Genomic DNA, 27,988 nt, shown 5'->3' with positions numbered 1-27,988 from the left:
AAAATCTGATTAACTGCCCATCTGTTTAGGAATGGCAGGTAGAGGAAACACATGGCTGGATGTCTAACAATCAACAGATCTGTCTCCAGGAATGTGACATGAATTGGGTGTTTTGGTCTGAGATGAAAACATCATGAAAACATGCAGAAAGAGAACCTTTGCCATTGCTTCTGTTAAGGGTAACTGAAGGCATGGTATTAAGTGAGCCGTTTTGGTGGACTGGTCTACCACCACTACCAAAATGACTATGCTTTGACCATGGAAGGTCAGTAATGTAATCTAGACTTATAGTGATTCAAGGTTGAGAGAGGGTCGTGCCAACTGAAGAAGGCTTTACCTGTAGGGATGTGCATTCATTGCTTTATTCTTTTTATTCATTTTGGCATTAGGTGCACATCTCATGAATAGATCGTAGGCATGCTAAAATGGATGATGGGCGCATATATAGTCAGCGCATACATACATGTACACCATTCGTTTTGGTGTGCCCATGATCCATTTGTGAGATATGCGCATACTGCTGAAACTAATGGAACAATGAATGTACATCCCTATTTACCTATGGTACTTTGGTCCAGGTGTAGGTTTCACAGGACCTGGAGCTACTTGATAATGTTGGCCTTAATTCTGGACCACCAAAAGTGTCAGGCTAGCAGGCAGTGGGTTTTGAAATGTTCAAAGTATCTTGCTAACATGGAGTCATGACAAATTTCGAATGCTTTAAGCCCAGGTCCAGGTGGTATGTACAATTGATTCTAGTTGTAGAGCAATCCCTTGTGCTTTTCTAATAGCCAAGCAGTGTTTGGTGGGGGGTTGCTTTGTTCTCCTAGCTTGACCTGTGCAGATGGATCCTGTATTCCTATGGCTTAGATAAGAGAGGGTGCATAGGGAGAAGCATAACCAGCAGAATAAAGGTGGTGATGTTAGTAAGACCTCAACTAGAATAATTGTGTCCAGTTCTGAGGCAGTTTCTCTGAAGAATAAAAACCGAAAGCACAAAGAGCATTCTACCCACTTACGGGCGAATTTTCAAAGCCTGGCATGCGCAAATACCAAGGGATACACCCGTGCCTGGGCCCTACACACACCGAGCACATTTTAGAAATGGCCCTGCCATGCACGTATCTCCCAGTATGCGCAGAAGTGCTGGGCTGTCTCAAAGGAGGCGGGCCAGGCGGTGGGGTCTGGGCAGGAGAGGCCGGCTGGAACAATGGCCATTAGGTCTTGTCCTGGGCAAGTGCACTCCGGCAGCAGGCTGGCGCATGGAAGTTACATCTGCTTTGAAGGAGCAGTAAGTAATTTAACAAAAATAATTTGCCTAGATAGGGCGGGGTTAGGGGTTGGGAAGGAGAGGCGAAAAGGTAGGAAGGGTAGTTAGGGGGATAGGAAAGTTCCCTCCCAGTCCGCTCCTTAATTAGAGCAGACTGGGAGGGAACTGCGAAAGGCCTAGTCCTGTCGCCGTGCGTATTTTTTAAAAATCCCTCCCATTGCATACATGACGACATGGGCGCGCGCATGTGTGCACAGGAATCATATTTTATAACATGCGTGCGGCAACGTGGAAATCCAAGGATAATTATACAAACTTTCCAGGTTACAACCAATATTCCCATTTAACCCATCCCCTCCCCAATCCTAGGCACTCACATAAGCCTCAAGCCAGTATCATTCAGCATTACTAAGAGAAAATAAATCCACATTTAAGACCACAACCAAATAAACTGAAAATGTGGCTGCTGAGTCAGGTTAGTGGATAAAGATCTTGCATATCTCATGCCAAAACATAGATGCATAGAAATGACAGGAGAAGAGGACCAAATGATCCACCCAGTCTGCCCAGCAAGCTTATGCCAGTATCTGCTGCACTGTGCCAGTATCCGCTGCACTGTGCAGATTACCTCCATGCTTATCAGTTTACCAGATCGTAAAAGTCAGAGCCCTCAGATGCTGTTTGAATCCAATTTCCCTTAACCAAGTTGGAGTTGCATCAAAAGTATCGGGCTTAGTGATTAAGGGTAGTAAGTGCCACCACAGCTAGTTACCCCATGTTTATTTGTTCCCCAAACCGTAAATGTTGGGGCCCTTGTTGATTGCTGTCTGAATCCAATTCCCCTTTTCTCACTCACTGCTGTTGAAGCAGAGAGCAATGATGGAGTTGTATTAACAGTGTCAAGGCTTATTTGTTAAGGGTAGCAACTGCCACACCAGCAAGTTACCCCTCAGTTACTCTTTTCTTTATTTCTAACCTCCAGCCTTTAGGGATCCACAGTGTTTATCCCATGCCCCTTTGAATTCCTTGACTGTTTTCATCTTCACCACCTCTTCTGGAAGAGCATTCCAGGCATTCACCACCCTCTCCATGAAGAAATATTTCCTGTCATTGGTTCTGAGTCATCCTCCCTGGAGTTTCATTTCATGATCCCTAGTTCTATTGATTTCTTTCCAACGGAAAAGGTTTGACGATTGTGCATCATTAAAACCTTTCAGATATCTGAAGATATGTATCACATCTCCCCTGCACCTTCTTTCTTCCAGGGTGTACATGTTCAGATCCTTCAGCCTCTACTGACCTCTCACCATTTCAGTTGCTCTTCTTTGGACTGCCTTTATCCTGCCTTTATCCTTTTTGAGATACAGGCACCAGTATTGAACGAGTTCTCCAGGTAAGGCCTCACCAAGGACCTGTACAAGGGCATAATCACCTCTCTTTTCTTGACTGGTTATTCCTCTCTCTATGCAGCCCAGCAATCTTATGGCTTTAGCTATCGCCTTGTCACATTGCTTCATCATCTTCAGATCATCAAACACTATCACCCCATGGTCCCGCTCCCAGTCCGTAAGCATTAGTCTTTCACCGCCCATCACGTAATGCTCTTTTGGATTGCAGCTCCCTAGATGCATGACTCTGCACTTCTTGGCATTGAATCTCAGCTGCCAAATCTTTGACCATTCTTCCAAGTTTTTTAAAATCATTTTTCATTCTCTCTACTCCTTCAGACTTGTCCACTGTTATGCTGGTGGACCCTTGGACTGAGGGAGTTGATACTACCTGTGGGGAGGAGCCCCACAGGTCCCCACTGTCGGTAGGTGAGGCTGATGGAAAGCAGAGACTCAGCTGGAGCTTCACCACTTCCAGCCCACGTTCCCCCTTAGGTTGAGCCCTCGGGTGCTGGGGCCAGCTGGACTTAGGTGGAGCCTCTGCAGCAATAGAGGTCCTGGTATAGAAATGAAGCAGGTACTTGGCCGAGGTCAAGGTTCAGGCAAGGGTCGAGGCAGGCGGTGAGAAGAGAAGGTCAATGTCCAGTTCAAAGTCAAAGCCAAGATCAGTCCGAAGGAATGAAGGAGAAAGGTAAGGAACATGGAAGGAACTCAGGAATGTCAATCCACTGCTCTGGAGAGAGAAGACCTATTGCCAAGGCAAAGGTTGAAGGCCTTATATAGTTTCTGGGTGATGATGTCATCAAGCTGGGCTGCGGGGTTCCCAGCTGTGAAGAACAGCAGCGGTGGCATCTGCGGCACCCAGAGCTGCATGAAAGCAGCAGCGGCTTGATGGAGATGGTAGCACTCAGGGCCGCGAAGATGAAGAGCAGTGTCAGCGGCGGCTCCCCACCACTAAGAAGGAGGCAAAGACTGTTTCAGCAATGGCATCGGGTAAGCGAAGCCAGCCGCGGGGCTCTGTAGCTGGCAAGCGTTACACTACTCTGTTGCATATTTTAATATCATCCACAAGTAGACAAATTTTACCTTCTGTCCCTTCAGCCAGGTCGCTCACAAAGATATTGAACAAAAACAGTCCGAAAACCGATTCCTGTGGCACTCCACTTAACTCCGTTCTTTCTTCATAGTAGGTTCCATTTATCATTATACTCTGTCTCTTTTCAGTCAACCAGTTTGCAATCCACGCTACTACCTTGGCTCCCACGCCCAAGCTTCTCATTTTGTTCACGAGTCTTCTATGTGGGATCATATCAAAAGCTTTACTAAACTCCAAGTAAATAACATTGAGAGCTCTTCCGTGATCCAATTATCTAGTCACCCAATCAAAAAGTCAGATTTGTCTGACAGGACATTCCCCTGGTTAAACCACGCTGCTTCGGATCAAGCAACCCACTGGATTGTAGATAAGTCACTATCCTTTCCTTCAGCAAAGTCTCCATTAATTTTTCCACCACCATGGTGAGGCTAACCAGCCTGTAGTTTCCAGCCTCCTCTCTGCTCCCACTCTTGTGAAGTGGGATCACCACCGCTCTTCTCCAGTTTTGTGGCACCACTCCTGTTTCCAGTGATCTATTGATCAGGTCCTTCAACGGACCTGCCAGCACATCTCTGTGCTCCCTCAGTATCCTGGCATAACAATCAGCAAAAACCTTCTCATCAAGCTCTACTTGGAAATCCCTAGCCCATACAATAATTAACTTAGAGAATATATGATATTTTTCATGCAAACGAACAACTTTAAACAAATGGGATAATAGGCCTTTTGGGGCTTTGTACAATCGGAGTAAAGCAATTAAAAGATGTGGGAGTCAATGGCAATTGATACAACTAAAATCTGCCAATAATTTTTTACTTGTAAATATATCATGAAATCTGCTGTTTATCTAAGCATTCCTGAAAAGAAAATATTTTGTGAGTGTTGGTATTAATAAACTCCAATAAATATCCTTTAAGGCCTAATGTGTTTAATATCTTCCATATAAGAGAGTCTGCTTTACAAAACTGTGCATCTAAGGACATATGTGTGCATAATAACTGCCAGGCTTTTTTTTCACTGGTTGTATTAACATTGAGGAATGAATATCTGGAGATAAATCTTTATCCTGAGGTGTTTTTTTTTTTTTAATAGTGAAGTACTCCACCCCATGTTATCATTTGCCAAAAAAAGTCTTCTTTCTTTTATCTTTAAAGCAAGAAGTGTCCAAATAAGTACTTAGAGTCCAAAAAGTACTAAATGTGTCATGTAACTTTTATAACATAATCAGTGATGCCAACATTCTCAGTCAGAGACATTTAGCTTCCCTGATGAATGGCACAACTTAGCCCTTATAGTCATAAAAAGCAAGCACCCCCCCCCCCCTTGTGACTATATGGATTAAATTGTGCCATTGTGATTTTGCTCTGTTATGATTAGATTAAAAGGAGTAACTTGATTGTTTTTGTCAGGGTAAAGGTTTTTTAAAATTTGCTACTATACGTTAGTGCTTTTTATTGGTTGTATATAGCTTTGAATGAATTTTTGATCAGGAAGGTGGTATAAAATTATTTTTAAATAAAATATTTTGAAGAAATGTATTAGCCTGATTCTAGAAGTTTAATACTTTTTTATTTTAGTTGTGTTAGATTTTAAGTTGTGGGTGTATATTGTAGAATTATAATTGTTTTTATTTCTATGCTTTTATAACATTGTACATTTACATTTATTAACATTTGTTAATTGCTTAGCACTATAAAGTCCTAAGTGATGTACAATAAAACATACATCATAAAAATGTCAGGACAATAAATAACATTAAACTAAAAACTTAAAACAGCACTAGTTATATGGAATATCAAATTGGAGCAAATAAATAAACAGCAGTGATATGATTGTATCAGGCTTACAAGAAAGTATTGGGTTAACTTTTTCTGAGTAGTTATTATAGCTGTAAACAGTAGTAATAAAAGCACTGGGCTTTCAAGAAGGTTGGGGTGATGTTGGAGGACCCATGAAGAAAGCCAAACTGCAGTGAGCATAGGGTGACAGGAATTTTATTTGTGTGTATTTTCACTTGCCTGGACGGTTGTGAGGATTATTACAAAGCTTGGTACTAAGACATTAAAGGGGTCTGAGTGTTGAATTTGGTAAGGCCTGAGTTGGCCTGCCAGTGAAGGTGGTGAATGCCATCACCGTGGCAGTAATTTGAGCATGCTTGGGACTAGTGTGGAGGGCAATGGGATGCAATGAGTTGTGAAGTCAGGTAGACAATATAGGCGAGGGGGAGCTGATGTTGGGTTGCTTATAGGAAATTGTATGTGTATCTCCCTGAAATGGATGATTCTCAACTGGGAAGACTGGGTGGGCAATTTAGGTCTTTGTTTGTTATCATTTAATCATGTACTATGTATGTTACTATACATAATAAATGTGATGAAAGGATGGCCCCCACCATTTTATATAAGCCCAAAATACAGGAGGGGAGATCAGGTTTTCCTATTCTGGAGAAATGGTAGTGTTCTCCTTTCTGAGATAGAGCATCAGCATAGAAATTGAAATGAGTGATGAATAATGCCAAATGTAACAGCTGAGAGTTGAAGGCTTTGACGCAATGGCAATATTTTAGGTTTCTATGATCCATAACTACCTAAATTGGATGGGTTGCTCTCTTGAGGTGCTGCCATTTCTCACAAGTGGCTTTGATGGCTAGAAATTCTCTGCAGGTGAAACAGCTTTCGGAGAGGTTAGCATGGTGATGCAGCCCCTGCAGCTGGGACTACACAGTGCCAATGGCCATGCCCAAAGCATCCCTTTCTACTATGACAGTTTGTATAGGATTTGTGTAAACCAGTAAGGGGTGGGGGTGCAATGTTAATGCTCTCTTTAGCTGATCTAAGGCTTACTCTGATGCTGGGGTTCTTACGAAGGCAGCAGGTTTCGTCATTATCAATGTTAGGTTCCTACAGTAGTGGAGAAATCACATATAAATCTCAAGAAGAAGTTCCAGATACATTTCTGAGTCTGTTAATGTTATATATGGTGTGTACCTTTTGGGGGGTCCATTTATACTCCTTTGGATGATATGATGTGTCCCAGAAACTCTACCGGTTCTTGATCGAAGAAGCATTGGCTTATAGTTGCTGTTTGTCTAGCTGCTCTCATACCAATATCACATGCTGCTTATGAAGGCCTGGGCTCTCAGAATAAATAAGGATGTCATCCAGGTAAGGTAAATTACAGAGGTCCAAAATGTCCCTGAACACTTCACTGACCAGCATCTGAAAATGGTAGGAGCACTGATAAATTTGAAAGGCATGACCCAGTACTCATAACGACCATAATGGGTCCAGAAGGATTTCTTCTGTTCATCTCCTGGCTTAATTCAGATAAGGTTGTATGTGCCTTGCAAATTCAACTTTATGAATATGTGGGCAGACTGGATTCTGTCCAGCAGATCCAGTATTAAGAGCAACAGGTAGCAATCTGAATCAGTTTAATCAAGCCTCTCCAAACCCTAACTGATTATTGGCTCCAATCATAGAAAAACACTTAATATACTGTAAATAATTTTACCGCTGTCTAAGTTACTATAGCTTTGTTTCTTCTTCCCCAGTTGAAAGACCTTGTTTTATTGTAACTGCATTAACTCTCTTCACTTGTTCATGGTTCATATTTATCACACCCCTTGTTATTTTGTAAACCAGCATGATATGAGTTTATCATGAATGCCGGTATAGAAAAACCCTAAATAAATAAATAAATAAAATAAATCATAGCTTAGTTTAAGGCCTGATAAGCCACACACAGCTGAAATGTGCTGTAATGTCCCAGCTAGAGGGGTCAACAATTGGATAAACCCCTTTTCCACGTTTTCCTGGATGTATTTCTTTAGAGTTGCAACTTTGGGTTCTGTTATTTTATATATTCTCCCATAAGGCACTTTTGCAAGGGTTGTAAATCTATAGGATGATTATATTCCTTATGGGGTGGTAGGGTATCTGCATTCTGCTTTTTGAATACATTTAAGTAGTTCCAGTATTTCTCAGGCATTCAAATCTGAAGTGGTGAGTGAGATTCTGATGCTTGGCTGCCTTCTGTGACACGGTGTTCCCTGCCTTCAGTTTATCCATAGGTGAGTGGGGAAAGCATTGCTTAATGCAGAACTCAAGAGATAAACTTGACTTGTTTGGTAGCTCAACAGATATGAGGATTGTATTTGGCAAGACTGATGATCCCCTAAAATATTGGCATATGCGAGGCTTGAATAAGTCCAAATGTTGTTCTCTCCTGGTGATCCCAGTGTTCATCTCCGGACAACCAGGCCGGACTTTAGCAGGGTTCCATTGAGGGTTTCTACTATTTTGGGGGTCCACTTGGTTCTACAGAGGTGCTGAAGGGTGTCAGCCTCTAAGAGATCCATAAGGTTTGTGCTTTTCTCACTGACTGGGTAATTCTTCTGAATGGTTGGAAAATGATGGGCCACCTGGATCTATAAATGGAGATCCTCTTTCAGCCTGGGCAGTGTCAAAACCTTCAAGGTTGTGGGTCAAAGGTAGTATTCGGTATTCTCTCACATGAGCTTCTTTCCCCATTGAGGCCTGAGCCTGCAAGTTTCCTACTAGCTGTTTCTGGGGTAGGTTTGGGCATAATGACTTTTGTCTCCACAATATAGGCACAGGTCTGAGTGTCTCCAGCATTCCTTCTCTTCTGTACAGAGTCGAGGGCAGGAGACATCCACTTACTTCAGCTCCGAGGTGGGGGTGGCGGGGTGTCAAGAGTGACTCAGATTTGTCTTTTCTTTCAGTGTTGCTTTGCTTACCCAGATGCATGTTTATTTTTATGCAAAGATTGATACATTCATCTATTCCTGGGTTGGGGGGAGGGGAGGGTGTGCATTTGAGCAAATTCATATTTGATTTCATCCCCCAGCCCTATGTAGAATTGATGCCACTGTGCAGGCTTATTCCAGGCAGTGTCTGTGATCAGCTGATGGAACTAGGCTGTATATATATAATCACTTAACCTGTGCCTTGCTTTAGTCGCTGTAGAACAATCTCTGCTATGGAAGACCAGTGTGGGTTATCAAATATCTGAGAGAATGAAAGGCAGTCCAGTTAGACAACAAGGGACTGTCCAGTTTCAGGAGGGGAAAAGCCTAGGTTGAGGTCTTCCCAGTAAGTAGGCCCATCTTTATTCCTTCACTGGGAAATTCTTGCAGATACAAGGTAAACCAGAGCCAGCATTGGTTCATGAAATTCAGAAGTGTATGGACTACTATTGAAATTCTCTGGCACTAAGATTATGGCCCTGCAAAGGGTGGCATTTTTCACCTGTAGCTGGATCATTTGGTGCTATGAGACCCGATTCTTCACAGCCAGTACTGTAACTTGCCCTCACAAGGAACTCGCTCAGTTGGGAAGGGGTAAGCATTTCCATGCTCCTTTTGTGGTATTCCATGCAGTTAAGAAAGCCACTCAAGGTAGTGTGAGGTTCCCAGAAAAATTGCCAGGTCCCCTATGGGGTATACTTATGGGTTCCAGAAGAATAGACTGAAAAATAAGTCAGGTATGGGGCTAGGCATTGACTTTCAAAATAGTCTGAGTAACAGATACAGATAGATCAACTTTGATCTTGGTAACAGGGAGTTCTAGTCCGAAATCAAAGCTCATGGGAGTCTACAGACTGGCAAAGTATAGGGCAGGTGCAGGTCACAGGCAAGCAGGCTCAGTCCAGAGTTCAATGCAGTTCTATGACAGTGTAACTCAGCAGTCTTATAGTTGCTGGTAGTACGTCACTGTTCCCAACAATTCGTTTATATTGGTCCTTCATCCAGTCAAGCAGAGGCTATCATTAAGGTCATTCCTCCTGGGTTTTGGTCTTTTCCTGTCTTCTCAGGTTAGTCCAATGGCCAGGGCATCCTTCTGCTGACCTGAGCTACCCCAGTTCAAACCCTGCTGTGACCAGACCTCACAATTACAGGTAATCAATCACAAAAGACATTAAAATATTAGGGAAACTTTGAGGTAACAAATAGTGTGCTATAAATATCAGTATCCTCATCTGTGAAATAAGCCCTGAGTTGCTGTCCATGGATATATGCACAAATGTTAGAGAGATTTTCAAAAGATAATATTGTTGTCTGCAAAGATTTACACAGGTGCTCTGTGCTGCTTTTAGAAGATAGAGAATGCTGGCTAAGTGTTGCTACAACTTGGGTTCTTAACAGGCACATCTTTCTCTTTTAACAGATAAAACCAGTTTGGAGTCAGCCAGCTGATGAGTCTATTCTGGAGCAGATCCTCCAGAATGTGAGGAGCATGCAGGCAGACATGAGGGGCCTGGTTGGAGAGTTGCGGACTCTCAATGCCATTCTGGAGCGGATTGCCTGTGCGCAGGAACAGATGGCATGGTCCTCAGTGCCTGCAACACCAACCCCTTATGGGCCAGACCACCTGTGAAGTGACACAGTGGTCGCTTGGTGAATCTTATGATTTATAGGAATCTGCCTATAAGTTGTACACACTCATTAAGTCAGAAGCCCAACATGGCAATTAAACAATCAAGATATGTTATGGTTGCCATTACCTGTTGTACAGGTCTCCCTGTGGCCTCTCATGTTGCATTTTATGTCCCTAACTTTTATTGTAAATAGTATTGTATAAATAAATGTGTTCACATTTTGTTACATCTTGTGCATGATATTTATTGACACATGATGGTAATGTGTAGATGTGAAAGTTCAGTGGGAAATCTTGAAAAGTTTTTATGTGGGTAAACATATTTGTCTGCATAAAAATTCAGTTTGAAAATTGTTTTATAGCATGGGTACTTTTACCTGCATTAAAAAGTGGGTAGGTTTAGGTTGTATGAGAGAAAGTTTGCTCAGAAATTGCATTTTCAAATCACATAAGAACATGCCATACTGGGTCAGACCAAGGGTCCATCAAGCCCAGTATCCTGTTTCCAACAGTGGCCAATCCAGGACATAAGAACCTGGCAAGTTCCCAAAAGCTAAGTCTATCCCATGTTACTGTTGCTAGTAATAGTAGTGGCTATCACCACATGTATTTTCCACCTGCTATAATACAGTATAAAGTATCTGGGTACAAAAGTGTCTGCTGTGCATGTCACCTGCATTTTCAAAGGGAAATTGAGTTTCTCTTTGAAAATGTGCGTGCAGGCTTGAGGGCACAACGTGCAAGTGTAAGGTTGGTCTCCAGAAGGTCACAAAATGTGAAGATCTGGGTACCTACGAGTCAGAGGGCCAGCACCATAAGCAAGTTCTCCAGACGGTGACACAGCATCAGAGAGCTGGCCTTCAAGCATAATGGGCCAGATATACTATGCTATTTCCCCATAGGAATTTGGGAAATGCCAGTAGTACTTCTGGGCCTAAGTGGTGAGTCAGGCCTGAGAAGTTTTACAACTAATACGTATCACACAGAGATAGGAAAAAACAACGTACCACTTTGGCCAGCCCTAGCCACTGTTGCATATTTGTGTAGCTACAGGTTGGGATCACAGGGGATAAGAACATAAAAAATTGCCATGCTGGGTCAGACCAAGGGTCCATCAAGCCCAGCATCCTATTTCTAACAGAGGCCAAACCAGGCCACAAGAACCTGGCAATTACCCAAACACCAAGAAGAATCCATGCTACTGATGCAATTAATAGCAGTGGCTATTCCCCAAGTAAACTTGATTAATAGCAGTTAATGGACTTCTCCTCCAAGAACTTATCCAAACCTTTTTTGAACCCAGCTACACTAACTGCACTAACCACATCCTCTGGCAACAAATTCCAGAGCTTAATTGTGCGTTGAGTGAAAAAGAATTTTCTCCGATTAGTCTTAAATGTGCTACTTGCTAACTTCATGGAATGCCCCCTAGTCCTTCTATTATCCGAAAGTATAAATAACCAATTCACATCTACTCGTTCAAGACCTCTCATGATCTTAAAGACCTCTATCATATCCCCCCTTAGTCGTCTCTTCTCCAAGCTGAACAGCCCTAACCTCTTCAGCCTTTCCTCATAGGGGAGCTGTTCCATTCCCTTTATTATTTTGGTTGCCCTTCTCTGTACCTTCTCTATCGCAACTATATCTTTTTTGAGATGCGGCAACCAGAATTGTACACAATATTCAAGGTGCGGTCTCACCATGGAGCAATACAGAGGCATTATGACATTTTTCGTTTTATTAACCATTCTCTTCCTAATAATTCCTAACATTCTATTTTCTTTTTTGACTGCTGCAGCACACTGGGCTGACGATTTTAAAGTATTATCCACTATGATGCCTAGATCTTTTTCCTGGGTGGTAGTTCCTAATATGGAACCTAACATCGTGTAACTACAACAAGGGTTATTTTTCCTTATGTGCAACACCTTGCACTTGGCCACATTAAATTTCATCTGCCATTTGGATGCCCAATCTTCCAGCCTTGCAAGGTCCTCCTGTAATGATTCACAATCCGCTTGTGATTTAACTACTCTGAATAATTTTGTATCGTCCGTAAATTTGATAACCTCACTCATCGTATTCCTTTCCAGTTCATTTATATATATATATTGAAAAGCACTGGTCCAAGTACAGATCCCTGAGGCACTCCACTGTTTACCCTTTTCCACTGAGAAAATTGACCATTTAATCCTACTCTCTGTTTCCTGTCTTTTAACCAGTTTGTAATCCACGAAAGGACATCGCCTCCTATCCCATGACTTTTTAGTTTTCTTAGAAGCCTCTCATGAGGGACTTTGTCAAACGCCTTCTGAAAATCCAAATACACTACATCTACCGTTTCACCTTTATCCACATGTTTATTAACCCCTTCAAAAAAATTGAAGCAGATTTGTTAGGCAAGACTTCCCTTGGTTAAATCTATGTTGACTGTGTTCCATTAAACCATGTCTTTCTATATTCTCTACGATTTTGATCTTTAGAATAGTTTCCACTATTTTTCCGAGCACTGAAGTCAGGCTCACTGGTTTATAGTTACCTGGATCACCCCTGGAGCCCTTTTTAAATATTGGGGATACATTGGCCACCCTCCAGTCTTCAGATACAATGAATGATTTTAATGATAGGTTACGAATTTTAACAAATAAATCAGAAATTTCATTTTTTAGTTCCTTTAGTACCCTAGGATGCATACCATCCGGTCCAGGTGATTTGCTACTCTTTAGTTTGTCAATCTGGCCTACTACATCTTCCCGGTTCACAGTGATTTCGTTTAGTTTGTCTGACTCATCACCCTTGATGTCATGTCGAGATCACTCCAGATGTAGCAGGCAAGGATGGAAGGCTGCTGGGTGAGAGAAGGAGTTGGAAGGGTGGGAAAACAAGGTGGGGGCAGAGGATGGAGTTGAGAAATAGCCAAACAACCTGTCAGAGAGAGGACCACATAACAAATACCTCTCAAAAAAAGGGGCCATTCTCCATTGACAAACAGGGCTAAATTAATCATGACATGTGAGTGATGTCATCTGATGGTGTTAAATGGACCTTTCTCTCCTAAGTCATAGAGCATTTAGTGTACTGAGTATGTGCAGGCATTCCAGTATGGATGCTGCTTCGTGAGCCCCTTAGTCTTTTTATGTCCTAGCTCCTGCATGGACATGTACCTGTTCTCTCTTTAACTTTTTGGTACTTCTGAGTTTTGACCTACAGCTCACTTTGGCAGCCTCTTAACAGCACTTTTCATGCTACCTAAAAAAAAAAAAAAAAAGGGGGGGGGGGGGATTTATTGTGTTCGGTTCAAAAAAGATGAACCCATCAGCTAAAGACTGTGTGTGGTCAGAAAATTTCCATAACCAATGGCCATGACATTTGTTATAAAGTTCTTGGGCCAGACCATAAAGTACTTAACTGCTATGATTGCAGCTGGATATCACCAAGGTCCCAGAGGAACAGGGCCTGGAAGATGGAGGAACTTCTTAGGACAGTGAAAAGCTGGAGTCAGGACCTCCTTTGGCTCCCTCTGTGCTGAATTCAGCAAGAGCTCCTCAACTAAAGTTTCCCCTATTGTGGTGCCAGTTTTTGAATCTGCCATTCTGCCAGGTCGAGCAAAGAACAGAAGTGCTGTGAACAAAGGTCTGTAAACCCTTTGCAGGCTCATCAATGCAGAAGAAGAAACGCCATGCGTTGGAGCCAGCGGTGCAATTGGTGCCACTGAAGCTGAGCTCAGGATCAGTTCCATTGACATATCAGGCACCATCAATACATCAGTGCCTGGTGCCTTTGAAGCATTGGTCATCAGCACTGTTGATGTACTTGGCGCCATTGAGAAACCAGGCCTCGGCACAATTGTCTCATTGGCCCTTGGTATCATTGGCAAAGTCGATGCATCAGGCCTCAATTTAGCCGATACAGCTGTTTGCTCCATCGATGCATTGAGCATCAGATCCATCAACACTCCATGCCCCAGTGCCATTGGAGTGCTGGACCCCAACCCATATCAACACACTTAACACATTCAAAGTAAAAGGCCCTGAAGGAGTTTAATAGGAGTTTAATAGCACTTACCTCCCTTCATCTTGAGTGCCTTATCTACATCTCATCTCAAGCAAAGACTTTGCTTGGATGCACAAGATCCCATAAGCTCTGTGGTGTCCCTGGTCACCATACATCTACCATTTCACTTGATCCAGGAGGGAGCCCTCACTAGAGTCCATTGGGAACTTCTGAAGAAGGCGACCTATACTGGTCTCAGAAGAGGATGTCTTTCCTCCAACTCTTTTTCAGAGGACACAGCAGCCCTTAGACCATGTAGTGGGGTTGATGAAGACTTTCTTTGCCTCGCAGGCAGCTGGTGACAATGAGGGTACCTTTCAACCTCTCCTGTCGAGTGTGTCAGGATTGTTCCTTCTCACCTCCATATTTCTGGAGCTGCCATCAGAAGTCTCAGGGGTAGGATCTAGTCCTCAACCATCCCTTGCTGCAAAGGAATCTAGCCAGTCTGAGAAGGGAGCTCGAGATACCACTTTCTGGAGCATATCCCACGAATACTCTCCTCTGAGGTGACCAAAGGACACCACCCTGATCACCTTCATCATCATTGGGGTACTGGGTTAGTGTTCCTTTATCTCTTGGTTCTGAGGAAGGATCTATGGGGATTCCTTGCAACTCCCTTCCTGATCCATTGGAGCAACACCAGAAGACCTCTCATACACCAAAATCTTGGATAAGTTGAGTAAGGCATTGGGAGTCAATATTCATAAGGACAAAGACCCCTACTCCGAAGTCTTCAGCCTTCTCCGAATTCTAGAAATTGTACCTGAGCATGCAGCCCTCCCAATATAAACAAGAATGTGGGAGAACCCAGCATCCTGTCCCCCAATTGCCAGGAAACTGGATCTCAAATATAGAGTTCAGCAAACCCCAGGGTTTGGGGTAGTCCAAACCTGCTGAAACAGGCAAAAAGACCAGGATTTTCTCCACTCTCTCTCCTCCCACCAGGCAAGTTCCATAGACTGTTGGATAACTTTGGGAAGAAGGTCTTTCAGAGCTCGATGCTCAATGCCCGCATCGTAGCCCATCAATTCTATATGGTGCCTTACTTTCATGAATGCCTTGATAAGCTGAGTCTTGTTAGAATCACTGGATAGAGAACAGGAAGACTTTCAGTGGATGCTTCTGGACGCAGAGGAGTGCAAACATCTGCTCCATTCAGTATATGAAGCATTTGATACTGTAGCGAAAGCTTTTGCAGTAGCTGTTGGGGCATGCCAGATGACATAGTTAAGAGCCAGCGGTCTATGAGAAGACATACATATCATTTTGACCTATAAGTCCTGTTTTGAGGAGATGCTCAGAGACACAGTTGCTGAAATTAAGGAGCAGCATGCTGCTGTCAGGTCTCTTTTGATGGGACCTGAAAATCCATCTTCTTCCAGGTGCCTTTGCTCTTTCTTTCAGAGATGCCCCTTCCACCAATTTCAACAGTAGTGTCCACCACGTGCATTCCTACAGCTGCAGCTTCCAGCTCATAGATCTCAGCGCAAGAGACATTAGCCAAAAATGTTGCAACAAGCCCAGCCCAAGTCTAGTACTAACTTTTGACCAGACTTGATCCTCATGCCTTGACCCCTGTCCTGGTAGAGGGAGGATTCACCTTTTCCTAGAAGAGTGGCAGAAAATCATCAAGGAACTTGAGTCTTCAAAATTGTGGTGTCTGGCTACCATTTGTGCTTCTCTTACCTTCCAATACTTTACCATTGTTCAGCCTTCAGTTCATATCCGTTTCATTCGATCTAGCTCTATCTTGAGTTAAAGTCTCTTCTCAGCCAGCGAGTGATAGAATACGACCCTCCCAAAGACCACTACAAGGAGTTCTACTTCCACTATTTCCTTCTCTGAAAGAAGTCAGGGGGATTGAGACCAATCCTGGATTTATGAAGTCTGAGCAAGAGCCTATTGTGGGAAAAGTTCAAAATGAACTTCCTCCACACCATCTTGCCCTTCATTCAAGTGGGAGACTGGATGTATGTACTGGATTTGAAAGACAGGTATGCTCAAAAACTCATACGTGACTCCCACTGGCAATTCCTGTTTCATGGTGGGTTCCTCTCACTACCAGTATAAGGTTCTTCCTTTCAGGCACTTGGCAGCCCCAATAGTCTTTGTAAAATGCCCAGTGGTAACGGTAGTGCATGTTCATCACCAGAGAAGTTGTGTCTTTCCTAACCTGGACAACTAGTTAATTGTGGGACTTTCCCAAGCAGGGGTGTTGGACACTGTACAGAAGACAATCCAGCTCCTTCAGTCTCTAGGGTTCATCATCAATTTTGCCAGGTTGAACCTTGTTCCTACCAAAAGAATCAGGTTCATCAGGGCATGGATAGATTCCTTGGAGGAGAGAATGTTCCTTCCATTGGAGCAAACATTCTGTCTTCGGGTCTTAATCTAAAGCCTTCCTCAGAAGGATCAAGTATCAGTCTGAGAAATTCTAGTGCTCCTGGGACACTGCAACAGTTCATGTGGTTTTGATCACCAGCCTAAGCTTGCAGATTCTCCAGTGGAGCCTCCATGCTCAATGAGATCAGTTGCTTCAATCCTTGTTGTCTCTGGTGAAGATTACTGCAGATATGAAGGGATCTCTCCAGTGGTGTCTAGGTCCAAACATCCTGGAGATGGGCACTCCCCTTTGGCTTCTACCTTGTCAAGTAACATTGGCAATGAGTGCACACCCAGGCTCTTTACAAACCCAAGGTATCTAGTCAACAGTAAAAAGTCTGTTTCAAATTAGTCTGGAGCTACAAACAAGCAGGCATGCATTAAGAGTTTTTTCACATTTTCTTTGGGGAAAGAGAATTTTAATCCAAACTGATAAGTAAGTAGCAGTGTTCTATGAATGCAAGCAAGGGGCACACGGTCGTGGACCCTCTGCCAGAATCCCTATGAATTTGGGAGTGGGCTCGTAGCTGCAGAGCTTTTCTCCAAGCAACCAGCCTTTCCAGGATCTCCAACACATCATATCATCTCAATAGAGTGTTTTCGTCCCCATTAGTGGTTTCTGGATCAAATAGTGGCAGATAGTTTCAGTTCCTGGGGGTCACCCATCGATTGATTTGTTCACATTAGAGAATAACAAGAAAGTAGAAAGATTGTTCTCCATTATCCACAGCAAGTTCAGATCTGCTCAGTCACTTTTCTGCTCACATAGTGGTTGATTTTAAAAGCCTTGCATGCGCCAAAACCAGGAGATATGCACATGTCTCAGACATGCGTGCACCACACGGATATTAAAAGGCCCGCAAGAACGTGCGTGTCTCCCATTACGTGCACAAAAGAATTTGGGGGGAAAAAGGGGTGTGGGCGGGTCATGGGCAGGCCTGGACTGAGGCATGATTTCTGTGTGTACCTATTTACGTGTGCAGGTGCGCACCAGGGACCCCTACTGAGTAACTTTACTTCTGCTACGAACGGCGTATAAGTAATAAAATAAAAAAATATATAGGCTACTTAGTGAGGTTTAGGGAGTCTGGCATAACAGGGTAAAAGGTAGGCAAAGTAACAGGGGGGGTAGTAAGACCAGTTGGTTAACTGGGAAACTGGAAACGAACTGGGAAAATGGGCTGTAGTGTCGGTGCGCGTGTCTAGTAAAATCTCCCCTACTTATGCAAGTAAAGCAGCATTTGCATGCACATGCGCGTGTCAAGATGAAATCTTGCACACGTACAAGCAAATAGACGATTTTAAAACGTGTGCATATTCGTGCATATACCCGCTTTTGTTTTAAAATTGCTGCATCCATGTGCACATGCTGGCAAACACAAGCACGTCTCTTAAAATCTACCTCTTTGGATGCAGATCTGCTGTATGGCTTTCCATCACTTTCACTGGCGGTGAGTACAGAGCAGAAGCGCTAAGGGGCCATATGTGCCCGATCCTCATTGCTCCAGCTTGGCCCAGACAAGTGTGGTTCTATTACCTTGTCAGATTGTCAGTCATCCCTCTGATCTGTTTGGAATCTAATCTGACTTTTCTAATTCAAGAGGAGGGTTGCCGATATCATCCGAACTTTCCCTCTCTCATCTTGATGGCATGGATGTTGAGCACTTGCTAATTTCATGCCTGTCATTATCCAGGAAAATGAAGGTTATTGTAAACTCCACCAGGAAGCCTTCAATTAGATGAGCTTATAGTTTTAAATGGAAAAGATTTTCATCTTGATGAAAGACAAACTCCCTGAACCCATTTGTCTGCGAACCAAAGGAGTTGCTGCAGTACGCATTCTCCCTCTCATCCTCAGGTCTCAGTATATCATCAATCAAAGTGTATCTCAGTGCTATTGTGGTTATCATATTCAAGTGGCCAGCAAGCCAATAGCCATACATTCATTAGTTTCAAAGTTCATGAAACGCTTATGGCATTTGAGACCTCTGGTCACCAAGCTGCTGGCACCATGGGATCTGAATAGTATACTTTCACAACTAACGAAACTGCCTTATGACTATTAGTCAACTTCCTTAAAGTTCCTCACCTGGAAAGTAGAGTTCCTAGTCACCATCATATCATTCAGAAGAGTTGGTAAGCTTCAGGTATTGGTTTATCACTCACCGTACATGCAATTTTAACACAACTGAGTGGTGCTCAGCTCACCACAAGTTTCTGCCAAACGTTGTTTCAGCTTTCCATCTAAATCAAGCCATTGTGTTGCTCATGTTCTTTCCAAGACTTCCTGCACATGATAGGGAGAAGGCCCTCCATTTTCTGGACTGCAAAAGGGCATTGAAATATTACCTGGAGAGAACTCAACCCCATAGTCAGGCTTCTCAACTTTGTCATTTACAATTCTAACAGACTGGAAATAGCAGATGCCAAGTACAAGTTGTCCAACTGGCTGGCAGATTGTATTGCACATTGCAATGCTCTGGCTGGCCTCCAGATCACAGACTCTTGTCAAGGCTCATCAAGTAAGAGCCATGCCTACCCAGTGGCTCATCTAAGAGCCGTGTTCATCGAAGACATTTACAAAGCTGCAACTTAGTTGTCAGTTTACACTTTCACATGCCATCACTGTCTGTGGCCAATATATAAAGAATTAAAAGTAAAAACAATCTATCAAGAAGTGACAATAACTTTGGGCAAGCAGTTTTGCACAGCCTGTTCACCCAGTAGTCCACTCACCACAGGAGTGTCAGGGTTGCTTTTCAGTAAGTGCTCTGCTGCAACCCTCATCTTGTGATGACCCACGTCATGGCTAATTTAGCCCTGGTTGTCGATGGAGAGAGCAAATTGTCTTACCGTAAATTAGATTCTCTGTAGACAAGAAGAATTATGCTAAATGCCCACCCACTTCCCTGAAGAGTAGACTACTTAGTTAAAGTTAAGATCAGTAATCATCTGATGAGCTCAGGAGGCAACTCCCGTGCATGCTTAGTAGAGAAAAAGCTCTATGAGCTAAGAGAGAGATGTCCATTCTGTGCTTTTGGATGACATTACCACGAAATTCATCTTACTGTCTACGAAGTGTCCTGTAAAGTAAGCAAACTTGCTTTGCTTACAGATATTGGCTATCACTTCTACATGGTTAGCATACAAAATGCTTGAAAATAGACATTTCACCAGGGTTCCAACTATTTGGGCAGCTAGCAAAGTGTACCCACATTTTCAGCAGTCCCTTCATGTATACCTGTCCTGATGTCCTAGGTCATGGGAGGTTCTTTTGAGCTAGTCCAATATAACCATGCTGGGGTACATTTTAAAAGACAGCGCGCTTGCATAGTTTTGTGCACGCATCAGGTGTGAACAAAAGTACTCTGGATTTTATAAGATAAGCACATATCTTATAAAATCTGGGGTCGGTGCGCGCAAGGTGGTGCGGCCTCGGAGGGAACTTTCCTTCCACCCCCCCGCATCTTCCCCTCTCTTCCCCTACCTAACCCACCCTCCCAGCCCTATCTAGACCCCCCCTACCTTTATCTGAAAAGTTACTACTGCCTCCGGGCAGTAGTAACTTACGTGCGCCTGCGCGTCAGGCCCTGACACAGGCCGCTGTATCGGGGCACTCGGCCATGCCCCCGGACCGCCCACACGCCCCCCGAACACGCCCCCGATCCAAAACCATGCCCCCTGGCCATGCCCCCGACCGCCCCTTTTTGCAAGCCCCGGGACTTACTCGCGTCCCGGGGCTTGCGCGCGCTGCCGAGCCTATGCAAAATAGGCTCAACGCGCGCAGGGGTTTTTTTAAAGGCTTATACACGTAACCCTTTTAAAATCCGGCCTGCTGTGATGAGCAAGCAGGTAGCTGCAGTATGCATTCCCTGGGTTGAAGCAGGAGCCCCAGTTTACTGAAAGTCAATGGAATGTAGTGTCACTAAACTGGATAGGTCTCAAGTCATCCATCTAGAAATGACTACCTTTGCATGTAAGTATTTATTTATTTATTTTCTTTAAAATGTTTAGAGCCAGCTAATAACAATATAATTGTGCTAAGCAAGTAACAAAGCAACATAGAACACAATAATTTACATAAAGCCTTACAAATGGAGACATAACATAAATTCAACTAAAATACAACACTAATAAAACTAACTGAGTCATTCATCAAAATGCATTATGGTGTTAATGCCCGCAATAACGCATGTGATATTAATGGGATTGCATTGTGTGAATGCAAATTTTTCATAGGGGCTATTGCAAGTTTTTAATGCCAGAGATAACTATACCTTTTTCCTGGTGTTAAGCTGTGTGATATGCTTGAAACAGCAGTAATGAAATTTGTGATAAAGATAGCAAATTACATTTCAGCCATTTCTGGAGGAGTGGAGAGGGAGAGTGAAGTGGAGTGGAGTGGAGTAGAGAGAGAGAGCCTCTAAGGACACCTTCACAGTATTCAACTATTTATATCACTATTAGAAAGGCCAGCTAATAACTCGAGGTGAGATTTTGATGGTTGTTTAGGGTTTTGGGGCCAGTTTGACATGCAGAGTGAGGTGTACGAACAGCACAATAGACCTTAGTGAAGATTTGACGTCATTTGGCGTGAGGAAAGTCTCACAAAGTTGAGATTTCTACAGTGTTCTCTCGCCCTAGCTTGATAGTACACTGGTATAGAGCCCATCAAGCTAGGGTGAGAGAACATTGTAGAAATCTCAACTTTGTGAGACTTTCCTCACTCCAAATGACATCAAATCTTCACTGAGGTCTACTGTGCTGTTCGTACGACTCACTCTGCACGTAAAACTGGCCCCCAAACCCTAAACCATTGCCAAAACCTATGCGAAGCGCTAACATAGCGAGCGGTGCGGTAATTCTAAACTTATCATAAACACACCCCTTTTCCTTATCGTGGGCATTATCCATGCAAAATTATTGCATTTTGATGAATCTAGGGGTGAGATGCATAAAAATTGTTTATTATGCCTCAGCACATTCCAGTAGTCTAAATTATGTAAATACTTCTTGAAAAAGGAAGGCTTTCATCTGTTTGTGTAACACTAACAGCATTAAATACTAGTACAAACATTTTAAATGTAATTCTATTGCCAAATGGCAACCAATACCATCACTTAAGAACTGGGGTAACATGCTCTTTAACTTTAATTCCAATAATCAGCTGGGCAGTAGTGTAATGCTTGAATCCTACATTTGGAAAGTCTTGCTAGTAATGCATTACTGTCATCTACTGTAGTTAAGAAAGCAAAAGCCATTTCCTGATACAAAAGGCTATGGTGGCAAGAAGAAGTGCCAGAGAGCTTTTGTTCTGCTTTCTTTCTAGAATTGTAGAACTTGTATATGCTGTTTGATAAGAAACACCCCTCCAAATTGTAGAGATGGAAAGTGAAGGTGACATTTATTAGCCACTGCAAAGAGATCCATGGAATCACCTGTATCCACTAGGAAGGACTGATGCTAGGTCACAAGGGCAGAGCCATTCTAAAGAAAGAGGCACATGACCTTTGCTGCCTCATTACAGAATTAAAACCAGAGTCTTAACTAAATCACCTAGGTAATAGCAAAAATGCTCCTCTACTAGAAATCAGAGTAAGTCCTCAGAAAAATCCTCAGTTGTGTTGAAGGTGGCTAATTATTATAGGTGAGAACACAGATACTTTCATAACACTGCTACTTTTGTGCTTAATGTTCAGCTGTAACACATGCGAAAAGAGTGCCTAATGGCCAATTAAGTACCTGCCTAATTGGCTTATTATTTTAAGTGCAGTGGGTAACTTTGAAAACCAGGCATGTATCCAACTGCTAGAAAGAGCATTGCCTTCTGGCAAGTGTGCCCTTGTAAGGAAGCCTGCCTTCTAAGAATTCATGAAATATGAAAAATCTCTTTGGACCTACATCTACCAAATGAAATGTTGACCAGAAAATCAGGCAAGCCAATACTAGAGGCATCCCCTAAAAGCCCATCCAAGCGGAAATACTGTGAAGTGTAGGAAGTGTATAATTGATATGTGTGGTGGTAGAGAGTGGATTGACTTTAGAGAGAGAGGGCAGAGCTGGAGAGAACAGCCAGAGTGAGGGGCAACTTTCTTCTTTATTATAGTTAGATGAAAGCAGGTCCTGCATAAGTGGGTCACACAAGATCAGGCTGCATAAAATTTAATTGGCAAGAGCAGCACGCCCTGGACAACATGGATGATGGGAACATTCAAGCATTAGGTAACCTGGACAGAGGAACATAGAGGATTCTATTTAGTTGGTCATGTCTGGACAAAGTTACCAAGACAACTTTGTCCAGTTAACTTTATTGAGATATTTTAATACGGTCAGGCTGAATATCTGATCTAAAGTTACCTGGACATAGTTGTCTGGGTAATATTAGTCCTGCTGTTTGGTTAGTTAGTTAACTTTGTCCGGCCACTGTTGAATATCAACAGTGGCTGGACAAAGTGAATCATTGCCTCAAGAATTCCCCTACTGGTTAATTTTACCAGGGTAAATTTTGTTGGGCAATGATTTGTTCAGAAAAAAATGTAGCTGGTGATCTCGGAGAAAATTTCAAATGTCTAGGTTTTGTCTCTCTCATTCTAAAAGTTAGTCAAACAAATCCTTTTAATATGGATCTCATAGCAGACAGGGGTCCCATGTAGTCTGCCTTAATTTCCATTTGTTAGGCTAGGCCACACAGCCTCATGAATCTCTGGAATTGCATTTGCCACATATTGAGCAGGTCTTCCCTAGTCATATCCCACATCCTTTATAACTCTGTTACTACCTTTACCTCTACCACCTCCACTAGGAGGCAGTTTCCTTCATGCCCTCCTCCAACTCACCTATTTGTGAAGACCTATTTTTTCTAGCAACTTCTGAGTCTAACTCCTTACCACTTCTCATTTGGCCCAGTTGTTCCCTAACTTCTCTTCCATTTACATAAAAGCCTCCTTTTTCTGTGACTTCCTAGATGATACCTATGCTATTCCTTTCCTCCGGCATACAATCTTGAAGCCTAGCTGTAGTTAGGGAAATAAAATCATATTATAATCCTTTTCCTACTTTTAGGAGAGAAAGATTCTATTTAGGATGCCTGACCAAAGCCTTCACATCTGGGCATAGGAATGAGCCAGGGCGGATGCAGAGCCAGTCATTTGCAGAGGAGGAAAACAGTAACATGGAGTTGTCAGACCCACTGCTAGATTCCCCCCAAGGAGAAGCCAGTGACCTAAAAGATCCAGGAGACACAGAGTGCTTCCATGAATTGTTATAGAAGATTCAAAGATGTGCAAGAGATACTGGCTGAGGGGTAGATATGAGCAGTTGATCAGGGTTTCCAGGCTGTATAGGAGAAAAATATGATTAGGCAAAATGACATGCAGTGGCACTTAAAAGCCATGAATAAAACCCAGGCAGGAATAAGATTAGAGCCAATATGCATTGATGATGTGCTGGGAATCCTCATTGTTTATTTATTTAAATTATTTATATACCGTTTTTATACTCAGTCGTAGTCAAAATGGTTTACATAATTAAAACATACATAATAAAAAGCATGAGACATAAAATAAAATTTAAATTAAAAATTAAAGTTAAAATAAAACAAAATAACAGATCTGTGGAAAATGGAGGGAGGAGAGTCTGGAGTAAAGGGTAATTAAGAGTTTGGTTAAAATAGGGATGGATGTTTAAATGGTGGAACAAGAGTCAAAAGCGCTCTTGAAAAGAAAAGTTTTTAAGTTCTTTTTTAACTCTTTCAAGTTTGAGAGTTGTCTCAAATATTCGGGGATAGAATTCCAGAGTTGAGGGCCGGCGACAGAGAAGGCATGTCTTCTTGTGATGTCTAAATGGGCAATTTTAATTCTGGGTACTTATAGCAAATTTTTATGCATAGAGCTTTGGCTTCTGTTTGGTTTGTATATATGAAGTTGAGAACTTAGCCAAGACGATGTATCATTATATAAAAGATTGTGAATAGTTGTGAGGATTTTGTATTTTATTCTATAGTCAATGGATAACCAGTGTAATGAATATAAAACAGGGAAGATATGGTCGCTACATGATTTACCAGTTAGGATCCGAGCTGCTGCATTCTGTACTAACTGTAATGGGCAAATCACATTATCGTGTAGACCAAATAGTAGAGCATTACAATAATCAAGGCCACTAAAAATTAAGGAATGTAAGACTGTTCTAAAGTCATCTGGGTATAATAGGGGGCATAAGTGCTTCAGCATGTGAAGCTTAAAGAGAGTTTTTTTTACAGTCGTAGATATGTGATGTATCATCGATAGGCTGGAGTCTATTACTCCTAGATTATGAGCTTTTGATGTGTTTGGTAATGGAGTACTATCTTGATCTAGTTGTGAAGGGGGAGCAACAGACAGAATGTGAAAAAGAAGATAGGTGAATGATTTCAGTCTTAGCAGTATTGAGTTTTAAACTATTATGAGAAAGCCAACTTTTGATAGTGTTAATATAGAAGCACACAATGGAAAGAGTATTGGACCATGACTTAGAATAGGGAATAAAAAACTGAATATCATCCGCGTAGATTTTGAATTGTACATCTAATCTGTTTAGCAGATAGCACAAGGGTAATAGATAAATGTTGAAAACAGTGGCAGATAAAGCCGAGTCTTGTGGTGCACCTGAATGTATGAGTAGTGATCAGAAGAATTAGGGCCAATGTTTATTTGATAAGTTTGATTTGTTAGAAATGAATGAAACCAATTGTATACTGTACCAGTTATTCTGATAGAATTTAAAGAGTAGAATGGAGTGATCTAGAGTATCAAATGTGGCAGAGATATAAAGAAGGACCAATATGTAGTCTATGTTGGCATCAAAGCCTCTAAATATTGTGTCAAATGATGAAAGTAATAGGGTCTCAGTGCTGTGTCCTTTTCTAAACCCATGTTGGTTTGGGTGGAGGAGATCGTTATCATTCAAGTAGTTTGTAAGTTGATGGAGAACTATTGATTCAGTCATTTTGGCCAGCGTGGCTAATGAGGCTGTAGCGCATAAATTATTGAAATTAGTGATCTCGTTTTTCTTTTTTGGTATCAGTAATATAGAGATCTGTTTGAAAAAAGTGGGGCAAGCGATTGATTTACTAGTTTAGCAAGAAAATCACTAATCAGATCCGCCAAAGTTTTTAAATATTGACCATGACAAGGATCAAACAGAGATGATGAAATTTTTATCTTGTGAAGTTCACGAGATATTGTATTGGCATCTACGATCGAAAAGTTTGCCCAGTTACCATCAACTACATGGGCAGAATCGTTTGGATAAGGAAGATGAGTAAAACATCTTAGCCCAGCTCAGATTCTTTTCTCCACTTAATTCCCCCCCCCAACAGGCCAGTTCCTCTCCTAGCTGTGCAGTCCGTGTCCATGATTGACCCTTGGCATGCTCCTTCGCAGGAATGCAATTGGGAGACTCTTTAGTCTTTGGAAGGCAGATTCACGTCAAAGCAAGCCCCACTTTAGGGTAGAGAAAAAGAATCATTTTAGGAGGTGTCATGCCTTCAAAGAAATTTTGGAAAAATTAAATGGTTGTTTATGTAATATTTAGCATATAGACTTCAATAAATATTACATGCTAGCACATTCAAAATGTTGCAGTATCAAGTTGTTTCTGTGCTGCTCTGTCCTTGCCAAATCTTCTCTAGATACAGAATCATTATCACTTGACTCAATGCTCTTCCCTTCAGGTGTAGATATTCCCTGTTAATTTTTTGGTTTATGCAGAATATAGCATACAAGGACAATCAGGCCTTTGTGGGGTTAGCAGTGTACCACCAAGCTTACAGTATCTAAAATGCCAAATTTCCTTTCAGTTCCCCTTCAGGAGACCGCTGAGACCTGGTATACTCTGAACTGTATAAGAATGAAAGAATTATGGAATGAGCCAGGATAATCAGATACCACTTCAGTAATGAGATCTTTGGCAGTGTACACAACCTGCATGTCTGAGAGTGGAAAGCTTTAGCAACTCATTAGCAGTCAGTTGCTCTCAAGACTGAAGGGAAATTAGCTATGTCATGTCACTCATGGTTTGTTGTATTTCTTGAAAAAATAAATCAATTGATTGGTTCTCCAGAGAATAGCATCATTTAACTGTTCATTACAGTGAGAAATAGCTGCTGGGCTGATCCATTTGGTGTCATCGCACAGGCAATGTATGAGTTTTCAGTACTGGACTCTCTGGGGCAGATTTTCAAAGGGGTACGCGCGAAAGATACACGCGTGCCCCCCGAAAACCTACCCCAAGTCTCCCTGCGCGCACTGAGCCTATGTTGAATAGGCTCGGTGGTGTGCGCAAGCCCCGGGACTTACGCGCGTCCCGGGGCTTTCCTGGGGGGGCGTGTTGCGGCGACGCATCATTCAGGGGCGGGCCAAGGGCATGGTTCCAGCCCAGGGGCATTTCGGGGGCATGGCTGAGGCCTCCGAAACTGCTCCCAGGCCGAGGAATCGCGCGCCGGTGGCTGGCCCGGCGTGCGCAAGTTACGCCTGCCTTGGGCAGGCGTAACTTTACCAACAAAGGTAGGGGGGTTTAGATAGGGCTGGAGGGATGGGTTAGGTAGGGGAAGGGAGGGGAAGGTACGGGGGGTGGAAGGAAAGTTCCCTCCGAGGCCGTTCTGATTTCAGAGCGGCCTCGGAGGGAATGGAGGCAGGCTGCGCGGCTCGGTGCACGCAGGCTGCCGATTTTGCACAGCCTTGCGCGAGCCAACCCCGGACCCCGTAGCCGCGCGTATCTATTAAAATCCAGCGTACTTTTGTTTGTGCCGGTCGCGCGAACAAAAGTACGCGCGGGTGCAGTTTTTTAAAATCTACCCCTCCAAATCCTCCTAAACTCCTGGCAGAGATATAAAACGATTTGCTTTTCAAATCTGTGGGGTGAATGCAATAAAATGTAACATGCACCTTGGTCTGACCCGGCATGGCAATTTCTTATGTTCTTATGAGAGAGGGTGTGTATAGGAGTCTCGCCTCTCGATACAAAGCACTCACACACATACTCTCACTCTCAGTGTATGTGTGTCAGAGAAAAAGTGTGTGTGTGGCTGTCTTTCTCTATGACACAGATAGACACCCATATATACACTTTCTCTATGACACACCCATAGACTGAGAGTGAGAATGTGTGTGTGAGTGTTTTGTATCAGAAAGTAGAGACACCTCCACATACGCCCTTTCTTGGAAACAAAGTGGGTATCTGTAAGAGTGTGTGTAGGTGTTTATGCCTGAGAGTCTGTGTGTGTGTCTGACACTGGCTGGCAGTGTGGTTGGCAACTGGTTCAAGAACTGATTGGTTAACAAGAGACTTTAATACCAGACCAGGAATCCAAGATATATATGCTACAATTTAATGTGAGGGTACAATTTAATGTGTAGGTACA

At 42.8% G+C, this 27,988-nt stretch overlaps 1 protein-coding gene across 3 annotated transcripts in view; it reads left to right on the top strand.

Moving 5' to 3' along the window:
* HMGA2 (high mobility group AT-hook 2) overlaps positions 1 to 27,988 on the top strand; it is a 381,404-nt gene that overhangs the window by 118,790 nt on the left and 234,626 nt on the right. The window contains exon 4 of one of the 3 annotated variants that reach the window (XM_029616844.1): positions 9,943 to 10,359. The exons of 1 other annotated variant lie outside the window; for it this stretch is intronic. In XM_029616844.1, coding sequence (XP_029472704.1) covers positions 9,943 to 10,152 — 210 coding nt within the window. In that variant the 3' untranslated portion in view covers positions 10,153 to 10,359. Of the gene's footprint in view, positions 1 to 9,589; positions 9,674 to 9,942; positions 10,360 to 27,988 lie in introns of those variants that run through there. One more of the 3 variants, XM_029616847.1, reaches the window with a different exon arrangement.

The sequence above is a fragment of the Rhinatrema bivittatum genome, chromosome 9, assembly GCF_901001135.1.
Source record: "Rhinatrema bivittatum chromosome 9, aRhiBiv1.1, whole genome shotgun sequence".
Classification (NCBI taxonomy): domain Eukaryota; kingdom Metazoa; phylum Chordata; class Amphibia; order Gymnophiona; family Rhinatrematidae; genus Rhinatrema; species Rhinatrema bivittatum.
This window is presented reverse-complemented; position numbering and strand designations above follow the sequence as displayed.